The sequence below is a fragment of the Agelaius tricolor genome, unplaced genomic scaffold, assembly GCF_023055355.1.
Source record: "Agelaius tricolor isolate 1412-34295 unplaced genomic scaffold, bAgeTri1.0.p SCAF_9, whole genome shotgun sequence".
NCBI lineage: Eukaryota > Metazoa > Chordata > Aves > Passeriformes > Icteridae > Agelaius > Agelaius tricolor.
Genome location: NW_027269269.1, coordinates 7137514 through 7157261, shown reverse-complemented (window position 1 = coordinate 7157261; position 19748 = coordinate 7137514). Strand labels below are relative to the sequence as shown.

Below are 19748 nucleotides of genomic sequence, written 5' to 3'. Positions count from 1 at the left end.
AAAAAAGTTCTTTTCCACAAATACCTTCACTGACTTCTTGAACTGTTCCCACTGAATTGGATTTTAGTATATTTAAATTCTGCTCTCCATAGGTAAACCATAAACAGAAAAAAAAGAAAATTTCAATGATTCTTCATGATTTTAATAGACTTTTGCATGATTTATTGACGTAAATATACTTCAAATAACTGGTTGGACGTTAAAGGGCAAATAAAATGTTTTTTCTTTAACAGACATCTTGGAAATGAACAGTATAAATAGAACATAGTCATCACCACTTTATTTTATGTCATTCCAATCTACTATCAATTTCTTTTCATATACAAACTTTTTTGTAGTCTTGAATACCTAGAAAACTTGCATAATGAAACATTATTTACACTGTGTATGAGTCACAAATAATTAGAAATAAAAAGAATACAAAATGATTAAAATGTATCATAACATGAAAAGCAAGGAAGATATAGTAGATGTTCTGATTAACTATAAATGCTTACATATTTGTACATACATTTCTAATCTGAAATTGCTAGATGATATATCTGATAATTTTGATCAGGAATACTAGTTCTTATGCTTGCACTACTGGAGAGGAAGCAATCTTTTCAGACATAATGAGCCACTTAAGAAACATTTATGGAACTGCATAGGATGAAATGTATTCATTTTAAAAAACAAAAATAAAATATTTGACATTGCAAAATATAAGCATTTTCACTCATGCCATTGAGATACATTGTATATTAAATCAATACTGTATTATGGCATTGCAAATAAATCATAACAGAGCTATATAACATCTTAAAAATAAGCAACTCACATGGCATTTTTATCATAAAATAGCAGATGTACAGTATTATTTACAGTGCAAACCAAGAGAGAATAACCCCATGAAACTGCAGCAAACAAACTGTTCAAAACATTGATCACAGACCTGATTCATAAAATACGTAGGCATGTATGTAGGATGTGTGTAAAACTGGTCCTGGATGTGTGTTGTGAAGGCTTAGGACCACCCCTGGTCAGTCCTGATTCACAAGAACATTCAAAGTTCCTGCCACAAAACCTTGCTGGAAACTGAACTCTACTTGCCAAGACCCAGCAGGGTATTTGGGTATTGAGCACTCCAGCAACCAATCTTTAACCAATCTTTTAGTGGTTATTGGTCAAACACCTCCTGCCCCGTGGCAGTATTATAGCTGCTCAGTATAAAATTTACATATGGAAACTGAGATGGAACTCCTATGAGATGGCTGATCAGCATTGACCACTGAATTTGAATGGTTTTAGTTACACCTCTGGAACGTGAAATTTGATAAATGAGCTCTGCCTCACAATTCCTCCAATTTGTTTCTTTTTTCCTTTCCTTCTTATTTTCCTATATTTCTAGATAGTTTTCATGACACAAAAAAGAGTAGGTGGTACAAATCATGTACTCCTGCCAACATCTGCAATTCCAATTGCTGCAAATTCCATTTTTCTCAGGATTTGCCACACTGAACTGCATTGACCACGCCACGTGCCTGCATGGCTGAGCAACATGTCAACATGTGTTGTGCCTTTACACATCAGCTCTACAGCATAAGGTGAGCCCACTGAACTTGAAAAGTTGATCTGAAAGTTAGTAATAAACCTAAAATATCCTTACAAAACTTCTCACCCGAGATACAGAATTGTTCTGCACATGTTTAGTGTGGCCTTTTATCCAGGACTTCCAGGCACTGAGCAGCCCAAAAAAAGCTACTGTCACGTTTGAAGAGATGTCAAAAAATTCCAGCCAGGTTAAAAAAAGGTACCACAAAAGAGATAAACCATCTTCTCTGTCATGGGAAAGCAAGTCTGCAACATACTACCAGATGCACTCTGCACATATGAGAACTCGAGTGATGCAGAGACACAGACCTAAGCTTTTTTTTTCTTCCTCCTTTCCAAGCAATGAGAGAAGAATAATAAATACAGTCGGGGTGGTATCTTGAGCAGCCAACAATGTAAGTGAACTGATTCATTTCATACTGTGTAATTACAATGTTCAGAAGAACAAGCTCTGTCAATGACTTCCAGTGAATTAGCTGCCTTTGGGACTACTAAAGTCTGGATGGATTTGGTGTCTGGATTGCATTTGCTATGGAAATCGTACAAAGTCTCCAGGTAACTTTTTTTCCTTTGGAGATCTTTTGATTTCAAAAGAAAGACAGTGAAGGAAGAAATAAATATTTTATGAGTAGCTGTAATGTGTATAAGCAAATTTTAATGAGGAAAAAAACCAACTCAATTACTTCCCCGTCATATCACTTTTTAAACCATATACACAAAATTTTCTTGATTTGTCCTAATATTCTGTCTTCTTTGATCACCTCTTCAGTGACTCAACTCTGAAATAAAGGCATCCTGGTCATAATCAGGATCAAAATATTTTTGAGTGAGGTTTCACTGGAGAAACATTTTTATGGACACTGTACTAGTTTTATGACAAAAATTAATTAAAGTGAGCTACCTACCACAGGATGAGGTCAAATAAAGCAAGAACTGATGTGAATAAAACTTGCCAGATTTTTTTTAATCCAGATAATTTCTCTACAGTACACTTTCACATATAACTGGAAGCAGAAATTAGAACAGCTCCTATGAAGATGCCAGTGTTATGGCAAAGGCTTTATCAAATATGTCCATTACAATGACTAAAGAAACTGCAAAACTGAATAAGCAATACAAGAACTTCAAAGGATTTTTGTTGTTTTGCTGATCTCTAGTAACTCATAAATGAAATTTTGGATCTATTTATCTTTATGAATCAGGTACTGTGCAAAGGTCATGCACTGAAATAGCCCATTACTTTTCCCTTTCAAATGCATTAATGGGGAATCAGTAGGATGGAGCCTATCACAAGAAAACTAGAAGCATGAGAAAAGAGTATTTGTTGAGTAGAAATGTTACTGTTAGTATTTAGACAAGACAAAACTTTGCTCGGTCTTGTGAAGAATGAGAAAAACCTGTATTTTGATTATAAACACTGATATGAATACTAACCTAAAACTGGAGGCATTGAAATAGAAGATGTATAGTATATTGTATATTGCTTTTCTTATAGAGTGTACATTATGTTTCTAATATGGTGACAAACAAGTAAAATCTTTTAGGACAAACTAAAAGGTCATTGCAACAAACACCATTAATAGCAGGTCACACAATGAAAGCGAGATGTCAAGTCACAACACAGTGCAGGCACGCTGTTAAAAGATAGTCTGGGCTACTCTGAGAAGGCTGTTTATCCTTCTGCTATCTGTTAACAACATACCTGCATGAGTTTTGTAAAGTTTCTTCTTCTTGTTTGAGGCCTTCAGTGGCTTTGAAAAAAGAGGGGTAAAAAAGGCAAACTGTCCTCAGTTACACTTTGGAAGAATTGTATCACCAAAGCCTACTCAAAAGGAGGCAAAAAGATTAAAATAAGAAGCATCAATAGAAGTGGAACAGAACAAGGCTGTTTTGTTTCCTCTAAAGAAGGCCCAGGCTATTGGCACTGTTTGCATTTGCTAGTAAATAGAAGTGGCTTATCAGGAGGAGATTCAGGAATGGCATTCACTGATCTCTCTAAGCCTGCAAGATTTACAAATAGCATCTGCTTTTCCATTTCCCAGCAACATACAGAGAAAGACCCTTTGCTGTATGCAGGTCTGTGTAAACAGTTAGACACAAAACAGTAATTTTAAGACAAGAAGAATAAACTTCAGATTACATTTCTTTTTCAGAAGCTCATAGGATCAACAGCTATCAAGACATACATTCTGTTATAGGAAGAGCAGTACAAATGTTAAAGCTTTTAAGACCGTATATAGTTCACTGCACACACAATTTTCCCATGGCCTACACATATGGCACATCAAGTTTTTTTACATAGACTTGTGGTCCCAAGGAGGGATTTATACTGAATTCTAAATGTGTTATACTGATGCTGCAGCCCTGAATAACTTGTTCAATGCCACAGCACAGGCCTGGTTAGTACATACATCATGCACTTCAACTGCTCACAGTCAAAGACACAAATGACAGAACCAAATTTACTGTTTTGTTTTTGTTTTTTTTCTTCAAGTAGGTAAGTCTTTGGTTAGTAATAAATTCAGTTGGTTTGGGGAAGTGATCATAACTGAAATAGCAACTTTCAACCAGAGGTACTTACTGGAACTTCCAGACCACTAAGTCTGCCAAACAAATCCCAATAAAAAAAATTGAAATGCAGCATGTGATAGTTTGTATGGACTCTGCTTCTGTTGGCAGGTGGACTCCTTTGCTGAACAGCTAGTTACAGGACAAGTAATCAGATGCAATTTTGCAATTAATCCCTTGATTTCAGTGTGGGAAGATCCTGGCTTATATGCTTTCTGAGCTATTCTGTTCATGCCCTCTGACAGCAAAACTCTAACAGCTCCATCTCTTCCCAACTGATCGCAGGGTGATGTTTCAAAATAATGTTCAGATTTACAGAGTACTAAAATTAATCTTTTAATCATTAAGTTGACAGAAGTCTCTAGGGACACTGCCTTCCTCCTCTGTGTATTACAAAACTGTAAATACTGTCATTAATTAGATTATCCTTTTTCTGTGAGAAATTTCATACAAACAAGTTGAGGTTCACAAACATCTCAGTGCTCTAAACCCTGACAGAACTCTAGTTCTCTTTAATGGTATCCAAGATTATTTTAATGCTAAGCAATCATTGTTGATAGTGCAAGGTTGTAATCTTATTAGTGCAGAATGCTTGTACAAGTCTCTTCAAATAAGCTCCGTAAGACAACACTAAAACAGTATTATAGAACTACACAAAAAGCAGTTGTACCCAGGGGATGGACATTTGTCCATTTCCACAGGAGTGCAGTCTTGGAGGTGGTCACTCTTCACATTTTAGGAGGACCAAATACTTTTATCCAGCATCCAGAACAGAGAAGATTGAAACAAGACAAGCAGCAATTCTCAGCATTCATAAAGCTGAAATTGAAACTGCACTCTACTGAACAGTTCTGTCCCTTTGGTCTGCTCTCAGTAAATGACACACCAGCAATGGTGGTTCATAACCCTTCCTAAAATTCCCACTCCCAGAACTGAGCATCATGAACTCAGGTGAAATCCATCTTCCTACAATTATCCAAGTCATCTTCACATATGTCTGGCTCTCCTACTACAGATGTTTGTGATCACCTTAGATAGGAATTAGCCCTCAGATTTTACTTTGGCAACACAGAAATTAAAGGGAAAAGTTGAAAGATACAACTCTAAGGCAGCAAAGTAAATTGTCCTCTAGCATTTCTTTCAGAGGAAATGAAGATGAGCCTGAATGAATCACCAGTTAAATCACCAATTTCAGCTGGTTACTAGAAAAATTGTTCAACAAAGTACCAGAAATTACTTTCCATTCACACTTTCTTGAATTTCGTGACTCCTGATTAGAAGGGAGAGTCAGAATCACAGTCCCAGACAACTGGAAAACTGTTATCTCTTCTTCTAGGCGAGATACTGCAAAGTTCAATTTGTTCTCAAAGGTTTTGGGAAGAGACTGAACTATGACTTGGTAGGCCCAGGCTGTGAATTTCATGCCAATAATACAAGCTTGTTTTGCAAAAGTTTCTGCTCATTGCAAACTAATCCCACTGAAACATATAAATATAAACCAGTAGATTATTTTTAGTAGCATTCAGTTCCTTCTCTAGGGTTGGCCATAGAGGCAGAGCAAAGTGGCAAAGAGAGTTAAAGTATTATTTGTGGCTATGAAATAATTGGTTGGACTCTGCAGGATGGTGATCTGAGAAGCCTTAATATTTATGTGTTGCACCTGTGACTTGCACAAACAGAATACACACAGCCTCTTCAAAACACTATGGGATCCTGCAAAGAAGAACTTTAGCAAATTTTGGTAAACTGGGAAAGGTCAAGCTTACATCAAGCAGGAACGTAGTCAGTCCTAGCAGTGGAGCACACCATATTCAGGGGGGAATAAAACCAACAAAAAACCCCCAGTTACTGTTCTCTTGTAATACTTTGCTGGAAAATACTTGTGTCATTAATCTCAGGGCTTTAAAGAAACTGAAGTTTAAAAAGTAAAGGGATGAAGATGGCCAAGCTTTTCACTGAAGTAAGGATGGATGCTAAACGTGCATGATTTGGTTTAGAGTAATCCCAAGAGTAGGTGACAATATATCCATAATATCTCAAGATAGCTATCAGACAATGTTCACATATTTGTATTATTTATCTCTAACTATATTTCTGCAAATTTAAGCAGTCACATCATGTTCTATAAAATTCAAAGTATGCCATGGAATGCCAAGATAATGTGTAGGACGTGCGATGCAGATAACTGCTCGTGCTGCTTGTCCTGACATTTCTGTTCCACCACTGAACCTTATCACCCTGATAAGAATGGGACACACTGAATGCCAGATAAACTGCACTGATGCTAATTAATTTCCAATATCAAGATTACTCTTGACCTCTTTTACAATGAGGACTTCTGCAAGAACAAAAATTTGCAAAGAGAACTTTAGCTGATAAGATATCCAAAAGACAATGAGCATAAATACTTTACAAATATTTTTCACAGTGATTTGCTTCACTGACATAAGTTATTATTTATACCCTATACTTGTCAGTGCCTCAGATGTGAAATGCAGAGATTTTATAACAGGTGTGCAGAAAAGACACATACTACAGAAAGAGTTTGTAAAGAAAGTGGTGAAGGTTATTCCTGAGCTATGCATAGGTCAGTTTTTGAATATATAATAAAAAGAATTACTTAAGTCATAGTAGAAACTGCATGCAACTCCTGCCAGCCCTGTCTTAGCTGAGTCCCAGCCTGTACCTTGAAGAATTTTTCACCTTGACTAAACAGGCTGAGGTTCCCTGTCTGCAGTGGATTGCTGCTCCTTCAGGGTCATACACAGTATAGTGGAATTGCCCTGCTGCAGAAAATAGGTAATTGAAGAAGAATTAAGAATAAAGAAGTGGTTTGTTTTGTTTAGTTTGTTAAATCCAAGCAAGAAGCAATATGAACTTGCAAAATCATGGCACAGAAGAGAATTCTTTAAAATGCAAATGTTTGAGGCAATGAAAAATAATTACCCCCTTTTTAGTAAAGATTTGCTGAGGTTTGGAAATTTTCTTTCACTATAGCTCTGTTATTAGATTTGGGTTTTGGGAGTTTAGCTTTTATTTTTCAGTTGAATAAATTTAGCAATAAATTATCTTCTCCTCCCTCCTGCGAAGAAGATGGAAATGTCAAGCCAAAAACTTATTTTTCAGTATTCAAATAATGGCTTTAACATGACTTTCAGTGCTTAACTTGTGGTACTTAACTTTGGAGGGACTATGGCCAAACTGAGTCAGCAGATAAAACAGAAACTTCAAGGTGGATTTAGAAGGTGAATAAGAATTAAGAGTAAACCTTGTCATTCTTCTTCTTTGTGATTACAATTCTTTGTATGTAATTTTATGGCTAACTTGATTTCAGTTGAGCATTTTTGATGCTTTTTCTCCAGATGTTATGATATTTTGATGGACCTTCACCTCTGTCACTGATTTCACCCCTCCCTGGCAAGCTCATAGTGTCTATTTTTAGCTCCATGAGCTACTAATCCAGTTTCTCTGACAACTGCAATTTGTTGGAAGAAATGACTAGTGTTACATTGTCTCGGAGCTATGAGCCCATTTCAGAAATCAGCTTTTTAGCTGACCTTTAAAGCAAGTGAGAATAATGTGTCTGCAATTCCACAGGGTTTGGATTTCATTATCACAGCAGTGTGTATAAGATGGGCTGGCCCTGCTGCACAGCTCTGCCTCTCTGCTTTGTTTTCCTGGTAATTATAGAAACTGTTTACTGTACATGGAAAATCTGCAAGTTTTCTCAACTCTTGAGGACAATACTATTTCTAATCCTTTTCTCTGGAGAGCAACAGTTCACAGTGTGGAGGAGTGCATACTATTGCTTCTTCTCAAGAGGGACTTTCCCACGGACCATGACTGCAGTGAAAATCACCACAGATATCTAAGGATCAGAATGGCAACTGCAAACATAAGAAAGACGTATGGGAGCAGTGCAGCAGAGTGGCAGCCCTGGTTCTTCCCACTCCTCTCTGGTTCAGAGCCTGACACATGTTCCTGACTCCTGAGAATCTGGGTACTCCAAGTGCAGCACAACACAAGTGTGACTCAGAGAGGTCAGATAGAAGCTTTAGTAACTACAATCAGAGTAAGAGAACATCCAGCCAGCACCTCACCCTCTGCTCTGCTTTCTTTCCCAAGTGATTGCAGACACTGACCTATGTACTGTTTCAAGGAAACAAAACAGAAAAAAAATTGGTGAGGAAAATTTATCATTTCAATGTTAAAAAATATATATATACATTTCTGGGATGGATGGATTTATTAAGTAGCTATTCCAAGAAGGAATCTAGCAGTAAACAACACGATGGTTTGGAGAGATGGCTCTTGGTGAATACATCAGATAATACACTAGTGCTATCGTACAGCAAAAGTGGGGAGTTAGCAACAATCACGGATTGTTATTTTTAAACTGAAATGAATGTTCTTATAACTAGAATAAACTCCCTAGCCAGACTTCTAAAATTTTATATATTAATAATTTTACTGTCACGTCCCTTTGAATCTCTGGCTGAAGCCTGGCCCTTGCCCCAGTGACTTTGTCTCCATATGTATTTGATGTTCTACTCTTTACATCTTCTCATTCTTAACAGCAGTGGGATTTATCTCAGCTACAGCATGGCAACTAATCTGAACCAGTCCTCCACCTCCACAGTGGTCACTGGGGAGGGAAGAGAAGAGCATAGCCAAGGCAGTGGTTTATCTCATCCCTAAGCCTTTCTCCAGGACAGCTCAATCTTTGAAATGCCAGGATGTCTGCACTGACTGTAGAGGGAACTGACCTGACCAGTTCAGACCAGACATAAGTTTTAGATGCCTAAATGCAGATCAGCTGAATTTCACTCATATTTACAGCAACTCCCCAAACCCTTGGTTCTCTAGAGTATCCCAGTGCAACTTGGCCACAGCGAGACATAAGAATAATACGGAATATTGTCACATCAAAGACATTAATGCCTGCAACTTAGTGAAGCCCTGATTTTCAGCAAGGCAGTATAAATGTCATGTATTAGGATGGGAGTTTTACCTGGAATGGGTTTTGTTTAGACTTCAGTAAAAGGCACAATGCTGTCCTGACAGTGAGCATATTTAAAGCTTGGCTTTGGGATGCTCTGTATCTCTTACTAAGCTCTAAACAACGGAGTTAAATTTTGGCCTTACCCAACATGATCTGCATGACATTTCTGCAGAAGCTACTGGGTAAAATACCACTTTCTTGGAAATTTACTACAGACAGCTCTTGGTTGAATGTGCATTTGAAAGCTCCATATATTCCTGTTTCTGAAGGAAAGGTGTCAACTGCAAATTATCTCATAGACTTAGTACCTTTTTTTTATGATACAACAGTATTTCAAGCTTTCTTTCTGTTTAAGTATTTCTAAACAATATTTCCTTACAGAGCAAAGCAGTCTCCATTTTTTAAAAAAGTGCTAGCATTTATCCCTACATACTTTTTAAAATACATTCTTACTACCACCTCCAAATTTCCAGTTGGCAAAGTACCTCACTTACCCTGTTTCACATCTAGTGTTGCATTCAGTATTGAAACTCATGGAGGAATTCTTATTCCTATCTCCAGAAAAGCCAAATAATACAAAGAAGCAGGACACTCTTTGCATTTTGCATTTAGACTTTCTTTTACCCCCCATAATTTTTCTCTGTAAGTAGAGATTGAACTCGTACTTAAAATAAAAAACTCAAACATCATGCATTTCTCATGCAATTCCACTAAAACTTTAAGGATCTAAAATTCAACCTTATACCCTCAGAGTTCATGACACTATGTGCAATACTTTCTTGCACTTTGTATGAATAATTTCTGTGTCATCCAGCTTCCAAATAAATGAAAGCTAACATCAGCACCACATCTATGTACAGCTGCCCTCTCCTACACAGAGACTTCACTTTCTTCAGATGCTTCTTATTTATATACTTGCAGGACCTACAAGAAGTTTCCAGAGATGAATGTTTATACACTTAAACACTGACAAGCACATGGGACTTAACTTAGAGGGGGATTTCTAACCCACATTTCCAAAACTTATTTAGGCATCTAGAACCTTAGGATCACTCAGCAAAGATACAACTTTCAGAAAGACATTGTGTTTAAGCAGAGAAAATGGGATTGAGAACTATGACCTTTAATGTGAATTTAAAAATTACCTTCTTCTTCTTAGGAAATGCAAATAATCTGAACTGGGAAGCTAGGCTTTCAGTGTACAGTTTCAGAATTATTTCAATCAACCAGAAGTGCCATAGAAAGTTCTAAATAAATATATCTGTCAGTATCTCCTTTTTCTTTTCTTGTGATCTGTTCTCTCATGCAATGGCTCACATCTAAAAAATCTCTCCTTGATGTTTATTTATTCCTAAGCTTGTTCTTTTGCAATAAGTTCAGAAACTCTTATATTGATTTAACAGTACGTTCCAATCTCATTAGGAAAGGAAAAAATAGTACCTTAGGGATGTATTGGTAATAAACAAATGCCAAAATGGATTAAACAGTATTTGCCCTCTGTGGGTATTAATCAGTTTAAGCATCTATTTACTGTTGTGTATAAAACAGAAACAATCCATTGTATAACCTGCCTGGTTTATTACTCCTATTTATCATTCCTGGGTGTATCTTACATCTATTAGCCCTATTGTTTATCTAGAATGTGAGACTAATCTTACTTAGTGGACAGTCTTTTAAAATACTTTTTACATCCAAAACTCTTTTCTAATTCTGGTCCATAGTTCTGATTTTGCTCTTAATTATTTAGATGAGTAGCAACAAATACTTTTAGAAAACTAAAAAAAATAAACCACCACTTCAAAAAATCAAATTATTCCATTACATGCTCTTCTTCTCTGAGGAAGAGGATGGAAGGACAAACAGTACATGTCAGGGTGTTATTCTGCCATTTAATGTCCTGCTGAAAAGTGGTTTCTTAAGGTGATAGGTGTTGTACAGGAGCCTACACAGAAGAGATTAACATGGCTTTACTTATTGCTTCAAGAGTAGTCATTAGAGAGTATTGCCAAGGAATAATTACCTAGAAAACAAGAAGCTCAGTGTGACACCTTCTGCTAATAGAAAGTTAATTTTGGGCCAACAAATTCACAAAAGCACAAAAAAAATGTATGTTAATGATAACCTGGCAGCTATCTCTCTGCTCTTTAGAATCTGTATGTGTTATTACCATCAGGATAAGGTTTACGCAGGCATTCTGGCATACAGTTCAGATGAATGTGGCACACAGGTTTTGCATAACTGGGCTAGGGGCTCAAAGCTCAAAACCTTTTGTAAATCACACACCTAATGGCATCCCAGAGTTGTGCTGGCAGTGCTGGTATCACATGCAAAGGGCTCAGACACTAGGAGGGATCTGCAGAAGCACAGTGGCCCATGTTCGCAACAGTCACCATGGCTACAGTGGTAACACTTTACTTATCTTGGAATATGCTTATCTGTCCCTCTGACACTTAGTTCAATTCAATTTATTCTGGCCAGTGCAAGATGCTGAAAAGCAGCACAACAGAAGATCTGAGACACAGCACTTGGGCTGAAAAGAACGCAATTCAGTGGGATCAGTCTCCTTATCTTGGCCATCTTAAAAACCAGATGTCTAGTCTAAGTTTGCCATCTGTGGTCGCTGAGAAAGTTAAGCACACTCAAGGATTTAGGCAGCCTCATACTCTTTCTAAAGCAGAGGGGACAAGTGCCTGAAGTGCTTACCTGTCCTCCAGTTTTCAAAAGAAACGTTGATTGTTGGAATGCCAAAGAGGGCCAGACACTGAAGGCACTGTTGCAGCCACGGTAATCAGCATGTCCCTCTTGATTCATGTTAATTCCACTGCCTCCTTGCTAGCCATGGAACACACCTGTTTCTCTGAAATCCTCTCTTTTCTTTTTGTCCAAATTAAAACACATTCAGCTCACTCTGCCTCTGGAAACTAAAATCCCTGGAGCAAACAGCTGGTTTAACATCTGCTTCCACTGATTCTTTTGTTAAGGCTGCCAGCAAAGTTGCCACTTTGCATCACATGTTGTATTGGGCTCTCTAATGGGAACCCCAGCCCAGAGGGAAGCAGACTGAGATGCCTCATGCTGTTTTCAGAGGCCATTTCGTAGCTACAGTGACACAGTATCACTAACCTGGACCACAGACAACTGGAGGTCAGCCTTTCTAAGCCACAGGAGCAAGTTAGCATCTGCAGAGGTGAATGACCTGTTGCCTGTGACTGAATTGCTGCATTCCTCAGTTTCACTGTCTCTCTTGCTTTCAAGCATGATTAACAGCCAAGCCACAAAAGATCAATCATGTGTATGAGGTTAAACACTTCACAGATTTTTGTTGTAAGCCTGCTCATGCATTGCAAATGAATAACATCATTAAGGAGTAACTCCTATCTGCACAGATAAATTTGGTGCTTGTGAAAGCTAAAAAACATGCCATGGGCTGTTCATGCAATGACTTCACCCAAATCCACCAGTGGAAACTTGCACTGCATTCTATTCCGTCTCCACAGATGTGAGTGCCTGCTGTGCCACCATAGCAGTTTTGTCTCTGCTGCAAGAAGAGTAAGATCAGCCCTTTAACCCCAGTTATTCTTTAGATGTAAGCAGCTGTGTCAACAATATATGGTAATTAGAACAACAATAGGGATTGTTCACTATGTCACATACAGTGTGCTACGGGAAGGTAAGTGGAAATCTTTTGGAGAGCAGAACCCTGACAAAAACAGGACATAGCATGCAAGATGATGGAATTATTGACAGTAGCAGAAGCCAATCAACTCCTACTTGTTGAGTCTACTGCACACTCAGCATCTTTAATTCATCCATAGCCTCTCCTGTCACTGGCACCCTCAATCCTGTACAGCATTATGAATAATGTATCACCTCGAGGGAAAGGAACCAACTGTCTCTGAGTTTGACAAGCTTTTTTTAGCTTCTTGTTTTGTTGCTAATTTCAGCACGCTGCTATTTCCAATACTACACATGCACAATTTTGCAAAAGATCACCAGAATCCAGAAAGGAAGCCAGAATCTCTGAGACTGCATTAGGACGGGGAACTAGCTCTCCTCAGTGAGCTCTGTGCACTCAGCAGAGGTGAGGTAGTGGCCTCAGACTAGAAGAGGAAAACTCAGAAGATGCTCCTGCTGATTCTTTTACAGGACTGTCTGCATGAAGCATGTACATGTGACAGCTTGTGGCAGCTCAAGAATCAGAAAGTTGTCCAGCAATTCAGCTTGCACCAACAACCAATGCAGGTCTCAGACTCATTTGCAATGCAACACAGCAGTTTTGGGTGCTAATTTTTTTCCATTCATTTTTAAATTGCCTGAGAGAAGGATCTATTCAGAGCTAGAAATATACAATGTGGTTTTCAGAGTTTACATCTTAGTGCAGTGCTGATACTTTTAAATGCATGCAGCATATCATGGTTTTGCACTGCTTGCTTTATACAGGAAAAAATGGAAGATGTAGGTTAAATATGCCCAATCCTGCTGTTGGGCTTGGTAGGGAACACTGTAAGCACAAGAGGAGACAGCACTGTGAAATGGCATGTGCACACATGAACTACCATGGACTGTTAATGACTCAATCACAAGCATTTCTTCAAAACAGGCAATTCCCATACAAGATTTCCAAGTTTTTAAGAGCTTTGGTTTTCTGTTTGCAGAGGCATGTTTCCAGGCTTCAAAACAGACTCAGATCTGAAACTGAATGTGGGAATGAGCAGAGAAGCCAAAACCACAATCACAGTTAATGACTATTGGCTCTCTGAAATTAAAAATGAAATACCCTTTGGGATCCTACAAGAAAACCACACTTTGAGAGTCCTGGCTTAGTAGCAATTCTCCCATGCAGAGGCTTTTGTCTTTGAATGGCAAATTTTACCAGAGGGATGCAGAACAAAATTTATGCACCACCCTACCACTTCATCACTATTTCCTTTTTGCTCTGAGTTCATGATCTCTATGAACTGCATCACAGAAAAGCCTGTGTGATGGGGAGCTTCAAGCAGATGGAAAAATCTCACACAAGATCTGTAAAAAGTGTTCTGGGGACTGTGGACTCTCTTTACTGTAGCCTCCTGATTTTTGTACAAGCAACTGGCCACAAAGAGATTGATGAACCCAGCTAGAGGGGTCCTCATATCACTTTCCCTTTGCCTTGTACATGCAATACAAAATAGATCTCCTCCTTCTCTCTTCAGAGAGGGTAGATTTGTTCTGCACAGAAACTCAAGACAGCAGATGTGGCTTCTTGCAGCTACATGAAGAAACACAAGAATGTAAATTCTTACTCAGAGGAACCAAAGATCATCTGCTTTATAGGAAGTAAAAAGTTGGTTCTGTAACCAACTAACAGTATATGATTTCTGTAACCATTTCAGCACCTCTAACCTCTGCACCTCATCATCTCAAGGTACAAAATTCTGAGAACCTTTCTATTTACGAAGACAACACCAGGAAAATGAGAACCATTTCCCTATCACTAAAAGTAAGTGTTGTTGGAGAAATGTTGAGTCTGACTACCACCTAACTGACATGACAGCATCAATCTTGATAATAAGTTTCATTTCACTTTGTAAAGGTGTCCAACAAAATAAGCTTGCAACCTAATATGAAAGGCAGCAGATGCAACTACTACTTTTGAAAGTGCTGAGAATTTGTTTTACATTTTCCTCACACTGACATAAAAAAAATGTCCCCAGAGAGTCCACACTTTTTTCATCAACATCCCTAATCATAATACAAATAGCATAATACCTAGCATCTGCACTGCAGTTCTAGATATGTTACCTTTACATATGCTTATGAAAAACAAAGACTGCATATTTTTATAGAGTCAGTGTACTCTGATTTGGGGAGCTAGATGATTTATTTGCAAACACTATCAATGGTGATACCAATTTTCAGTTCTCACACAGATCTCTCTGATTTTAAATCTCCTTATACAACAAAAAGTCTCTGAGAGCATGAGGATGGTGATACAAACTGGTTTTGATTGCTTCTCCAATTTGCCAGTAAAACTAGCATTTATCCATCATTTACTATGAAAATGTTTCTGTTATGAAGATCAGGTGCAGAATTAACCTAGACATTTCTTACTGGCAACTGTAAGAGACAAGATATTGAACTACAAGCTTTTGGTCTAAACCTCTAAATTTGTACTTTTCACATAGGAGTGTGGGCGGTGAGAAGAGAAAAAGAGCTTGGCCAGATAGGTCGAGACTCTGACATCAGCAACTACTGAACAATGAAGAAGTGCCAGAGAAGTTGGACTGAAATCTAAATCTACTAATGGTTACTTGAAAAAAATTCACTCTAGGGAACTCAGTAATGACATCAGAACTATGGATTTATTAGCTGGGAAGTGACATTCCTCTTTCAGTGGTGAAACATGAACTTTGATCCATTTCTGATTCTTACACATCTCACTGGTGTTCCCAGGGTAAAAAAATGCATGCTACATCCTGTCTATGTGCAAACTAATGGCTATAGGCTAAAACTTGTCATCCTGTGCAGGAAATTCTCAGATCTGCAATTTCGATGGAAATTTCACAATCTCAAGCTTGAACAGTTTTTTTAAGTAATTTTTTAGATAGACCACAGAACTCCATATGCTGTTTCTCAAGGTAGATAAAAAAATAACAACTCTAATCCCAGCAATGCTCTAATACCAATGGAAGAAATCTAACATCAGTATCCCACTAGAAAGTGAGGAAATTTGCATTAAAATAGGTTTCTGGGCTAATACCCTCCTCAGGCAAGGAAGAACTCACCCCTACATAATAAGTTCAGACATCATCTGCCTGCTGAAGTCGGTGAAGGTTCAAGACAGTCCTGTCTCATCCAAAGAGGCTTCATGGAAAGGAATCCTGAAACATTCTCAGCACAGGCTAGCAGTGCCCTGCTGACTCACAGGGGCTACTGGTCAAAGGGGAGAAATAGAGAACTGTCATTCCCTTCACAGGAAGATCCAGCTGGACATTCTTGAAATGTGGTGAAAGTTATTAACTTATTTTCAAGAGGTGCCTCATGTTGTGACTACTAAATCCATAAGCAAACTCATTTCTGTTCTGAATTAGAGAAATGCAGATTATCTTATGCCTCCTAGTTGCTGCTGAGTCTTATCTTCAATTAAAGTGATTAAAGGCCCACGTGCAGCTAAGCCACAGCACAGATTTTCACTAACAATCTGCAAGCTCACAACATCACCCACCCCAGCATGATCCAAAGGCAGCACACCCACACAGGAAAACTGACCACCACTACTTGTGAAAAAGAAAACCTGAGAAATAAAAAATGCCTGAAAATGTTCCAGATACACATCTTGCTTGAGCTGGATTAACTGAAGACAATAATACTGTACTAATTTTCAACAGCAAAGAATTGGTCTTTTTTGATTTTTTTTGCTTGTATTTGTTTTTGGTTTTGTTTGGGGTTTTTTTGTTTTCTTTTTTTTTTTAATTGTCTTGGACTAACAAAAATCTTGAACTGCCATTTGCATTAAACCTGGAAAAGTACTGCCTTTCCCTTTTCGGTGTTTTTTTTTTTATCTCAACTAGATAAAGCAGGGGACCTTCAGTCAAGCCAACAATAGAGGAAGTTTCCAAATGAGCAATCATTATTAACAGAATGGATTTTCAACAATCAATCTGGACTAGGAGCACAAGTCCTATTAAAAAATGTGGAAAACCAGCATCCAGAGAGCTTCCAGTGTCTGCTGGAATTCCTCAGAATAAGTTTTCACAAGACCAAATTTTTAGAGAAGTTCAGGGCTTTTACTGAAAATCAGTTTGGCTGATAATTTAGAGGGAAAACAAGTCCCATTGAAGAGAACTTTTCTGTTTGTCCACACATTGATCTTCTGCACTTTGTTTACATTGTCCTGGAAGGACTGGACATACAACACTGTAGGACAAATACTGAACATTATTTTATATAAGAAGAAAGTGCTCATCTAAAGCTTTAGCATAAAAACCAGATAAAGTGATTTATCAAAGTGGGGGTTTTATTCTGTAAATATTGATTTTTTTTTTTGTTGCCAAAAAAGTCAAGAAATGCCTTCTTCCCACTTGTATAACAATAAGGTTTGATAGGTAGAATGTATGAAATATACAGTAACTTCTTCTGAAAAGCTATCTAAGCTCACTCAGCTTACAGTATGTGGAATGTAATTATCCAGAAAGTGAAATATGTATAAAAATAGGTAAAATTCCTACAATATTTGTATTGAGTCATAATTCCTCCTGCCAGGAAGGTTAAGCTCTACAGTATATGTATGAAATGCTTGTTCATAAAGTTTAAAAACATCATTACCTTACTGAAGAACACATTAAATATAGGAATGCATAATCAGAACTGACTCTCAATTCTGCTTAGCTGGTGCAAATCTACAGAGAACCATCATCCTTTCTGCACAAAACAAGACCAACCTCTAATTTGAGAGTTGGGGTTTTGTTTCGTTGTTTTGTTTGCCATAGAGGGGCCAGACTGAAGTTTATGAAAGAAATTCCTCTGGAAGTGGAAGTACATTGTTTAGTATTTTTTCCCTATCTCCACTTTGTTTACTGACAGCAGTTACCCACCTTTTAAAATGATTATTGCCTGACATTACATGGAGCATTTTACTGCCTGTTCAGAAGAAGGCAGTGAAACACAAAGAACCTCCAACTCCCCTGTCATGACCCAGTTCTGGGCTTGTGCTTTTTTGACAAGTCTTTGATCTGCAGCAGGCCTCATAGGCTGGTCTCCCGGAGGAACATGGTGCCGATGTTGTAAGACACCTTTCTCACTCTGGCAGATGGGATGGAAGGTTTTGGCGGCTTCTGACCACTTCTAACCTCCAGGAAGTAACAGATCCCAGGAATTTCCTTTGGAAAGTTTTCTGGAAGCTCTTCACGGGAACGAGGGATAAAAATAAAATTTTCTTCCTTTTTCAAAAGCCTGGAGAAAAACAAAACACAGGGATATAAAACACTGTAAAACACATTCCAGAAATGCCTCTTTGGCAGAGGTGGATCCTATGTGCAACCTAGTAAAAAATGTGTTTACACTGTTATGTAGCATATAAAGAAATTCTAAGTCAAGATCCTCAGCTGATCTATATGAACTTATCATCATTAACTTCAAGGAGCTCTGTTGACTGAGATCAGCTGAAGGGATGGCTCAAAAAAACATTCTCTGAAAATCAGTGTCAGCATTCAGAAAGTAATGTACCAGAAAGAGAACCAAATTCATAATGAAAGTTGTCCAGAATACATCATTTGGCTTAATTAAAACCCTTTGGTCAGTCTGGCAGAAATTAACATTTCAGAGCAATGGCCACCACCAGGTTTCCCACTGGAAGGCTGGTATGAAGGTGGCAGTGCTTGGGAGCTCTCCCACATAAAAGCAGGGAGGTCAGTTTGTGCCCTTCTTACACTCAGTAGTACTTTTTTCATAAATTGGGTTCAAATACAGCAAATCCATTTTCAACAGCAGAACTAAATCTGACACCATTCATCAACATTAAACCCATGGGTTTAATCCAGGCTATTTGGTTGGGTCAGATGGTGATCCAGGTTCCCTGGATCCACAAGATGGCAGGCAGCCATCTCCTGGCATGCCTGCTCAGCTGGTACAACACCGCAGACCCCACTCTGCTGCCTTCTGCTGTTTGCCACCTTAGAAATCTTTCTCTGGTTAGACCTGAAAATTTAGAGCATCTTTATCAAGTATCTTCCCCAGAAATAGCTGGACTTGTAAAATAAAGGAAGTAACTCTAGACGTTTTCTTTTTGTTTCCAAAGTAAATTAAGTTTATGGTATTCAATCCCTTGCAGCATTGAAAAGAGCAGTTTTGAGACAATGGCAAATTCTGAGCACAGTTGGATATATAAAAGCATTCTTCTTCTTTTCCCTCCAACAATATTTATTTTTTCTCTCAATCAGTTTGAAGCTCAAAAACATAATTGGGAAGAATGTTGTAAGTTTCCATGGAATTTTGTAAAAGGTAGATTGTTTAATGCCTGTAAAGTTGATTTCTGGAAAGCAAATGAATGAATGAACCCTCTTGCCAAGAGAATTTTGCAGGATTATCAGTATATGCACTTCCTTTACAGAGTATTTTTCATGAGTTTTGTATGAGACAAAAGTGTGTAAGCTCATTGACATATAAAGGCATTTTCTTTGCAGCTTTTAAGTAATCGTTTGGTTAACAAAGTTTGTGCCTTTGAACTTCTGTGGATAACTTTACTTAGCATGTGGTTTGAAAGTCCACATTGTCAATTTTATGATCAAAATACTGCAATCTTTTCTAAACTGCATGAATGCTTGTGGAGGCCCCTACAGAGAAGCTTCTCTTTTAATCTCTGCAAGGTTCACAGTAAATTTTTGTGTGTCCAAACTACAGGCTTAATACATTGAAATAACACTTTACAGCTTCCCAAATTAGATTTCTGTATGTAACAGCTGAAATCTTAGAACTTTCTGAGCTAAATCTGTAAGCTCTCACTGTAGCCATTCTTCCCCACACTGACTCTTCGCTATGGAGCATCCTGCCTTCCTAAAAATCAATGGTTTCCTCATCAGAGTGTAACATCACGTAATTTTAATGACAG

At 38.0% G+C, this 19748-nt stretch overlaps 1 protein-coding gene across 3 annotated transcripts in view; it reads right to left on the bottom strand.

The window, feature by feature from the left end:
• GUCY1A2 (guanylate cyclase 1 soluble subunit alpha 2) overlaps positions 1 to 19748 on the bottom strand; it is a 221038-nt gene that overhangs the window by 68235 nt on the left and 133055 nt on the right. Inside the window, exon 8 of one of the 3 annotated variants that reach the window (XM_071434159.1) lies at positions 127 to 18094. The exons of the other annotated variants lie outside the window; for them this stretch is intronic. Within the exon in view, the coding sequence (XP_071290260.1) occupies positions 17887 to 18094 (208 nt within the window). The 3' untranslated portion in view covers positions 127 to 17886. Of the gene's footprint in view, positions 1 to 126; positions 18095 to 19748 lie in introns of those variants that run through there. 3 annotated transcript variants of the gene reach the window in all.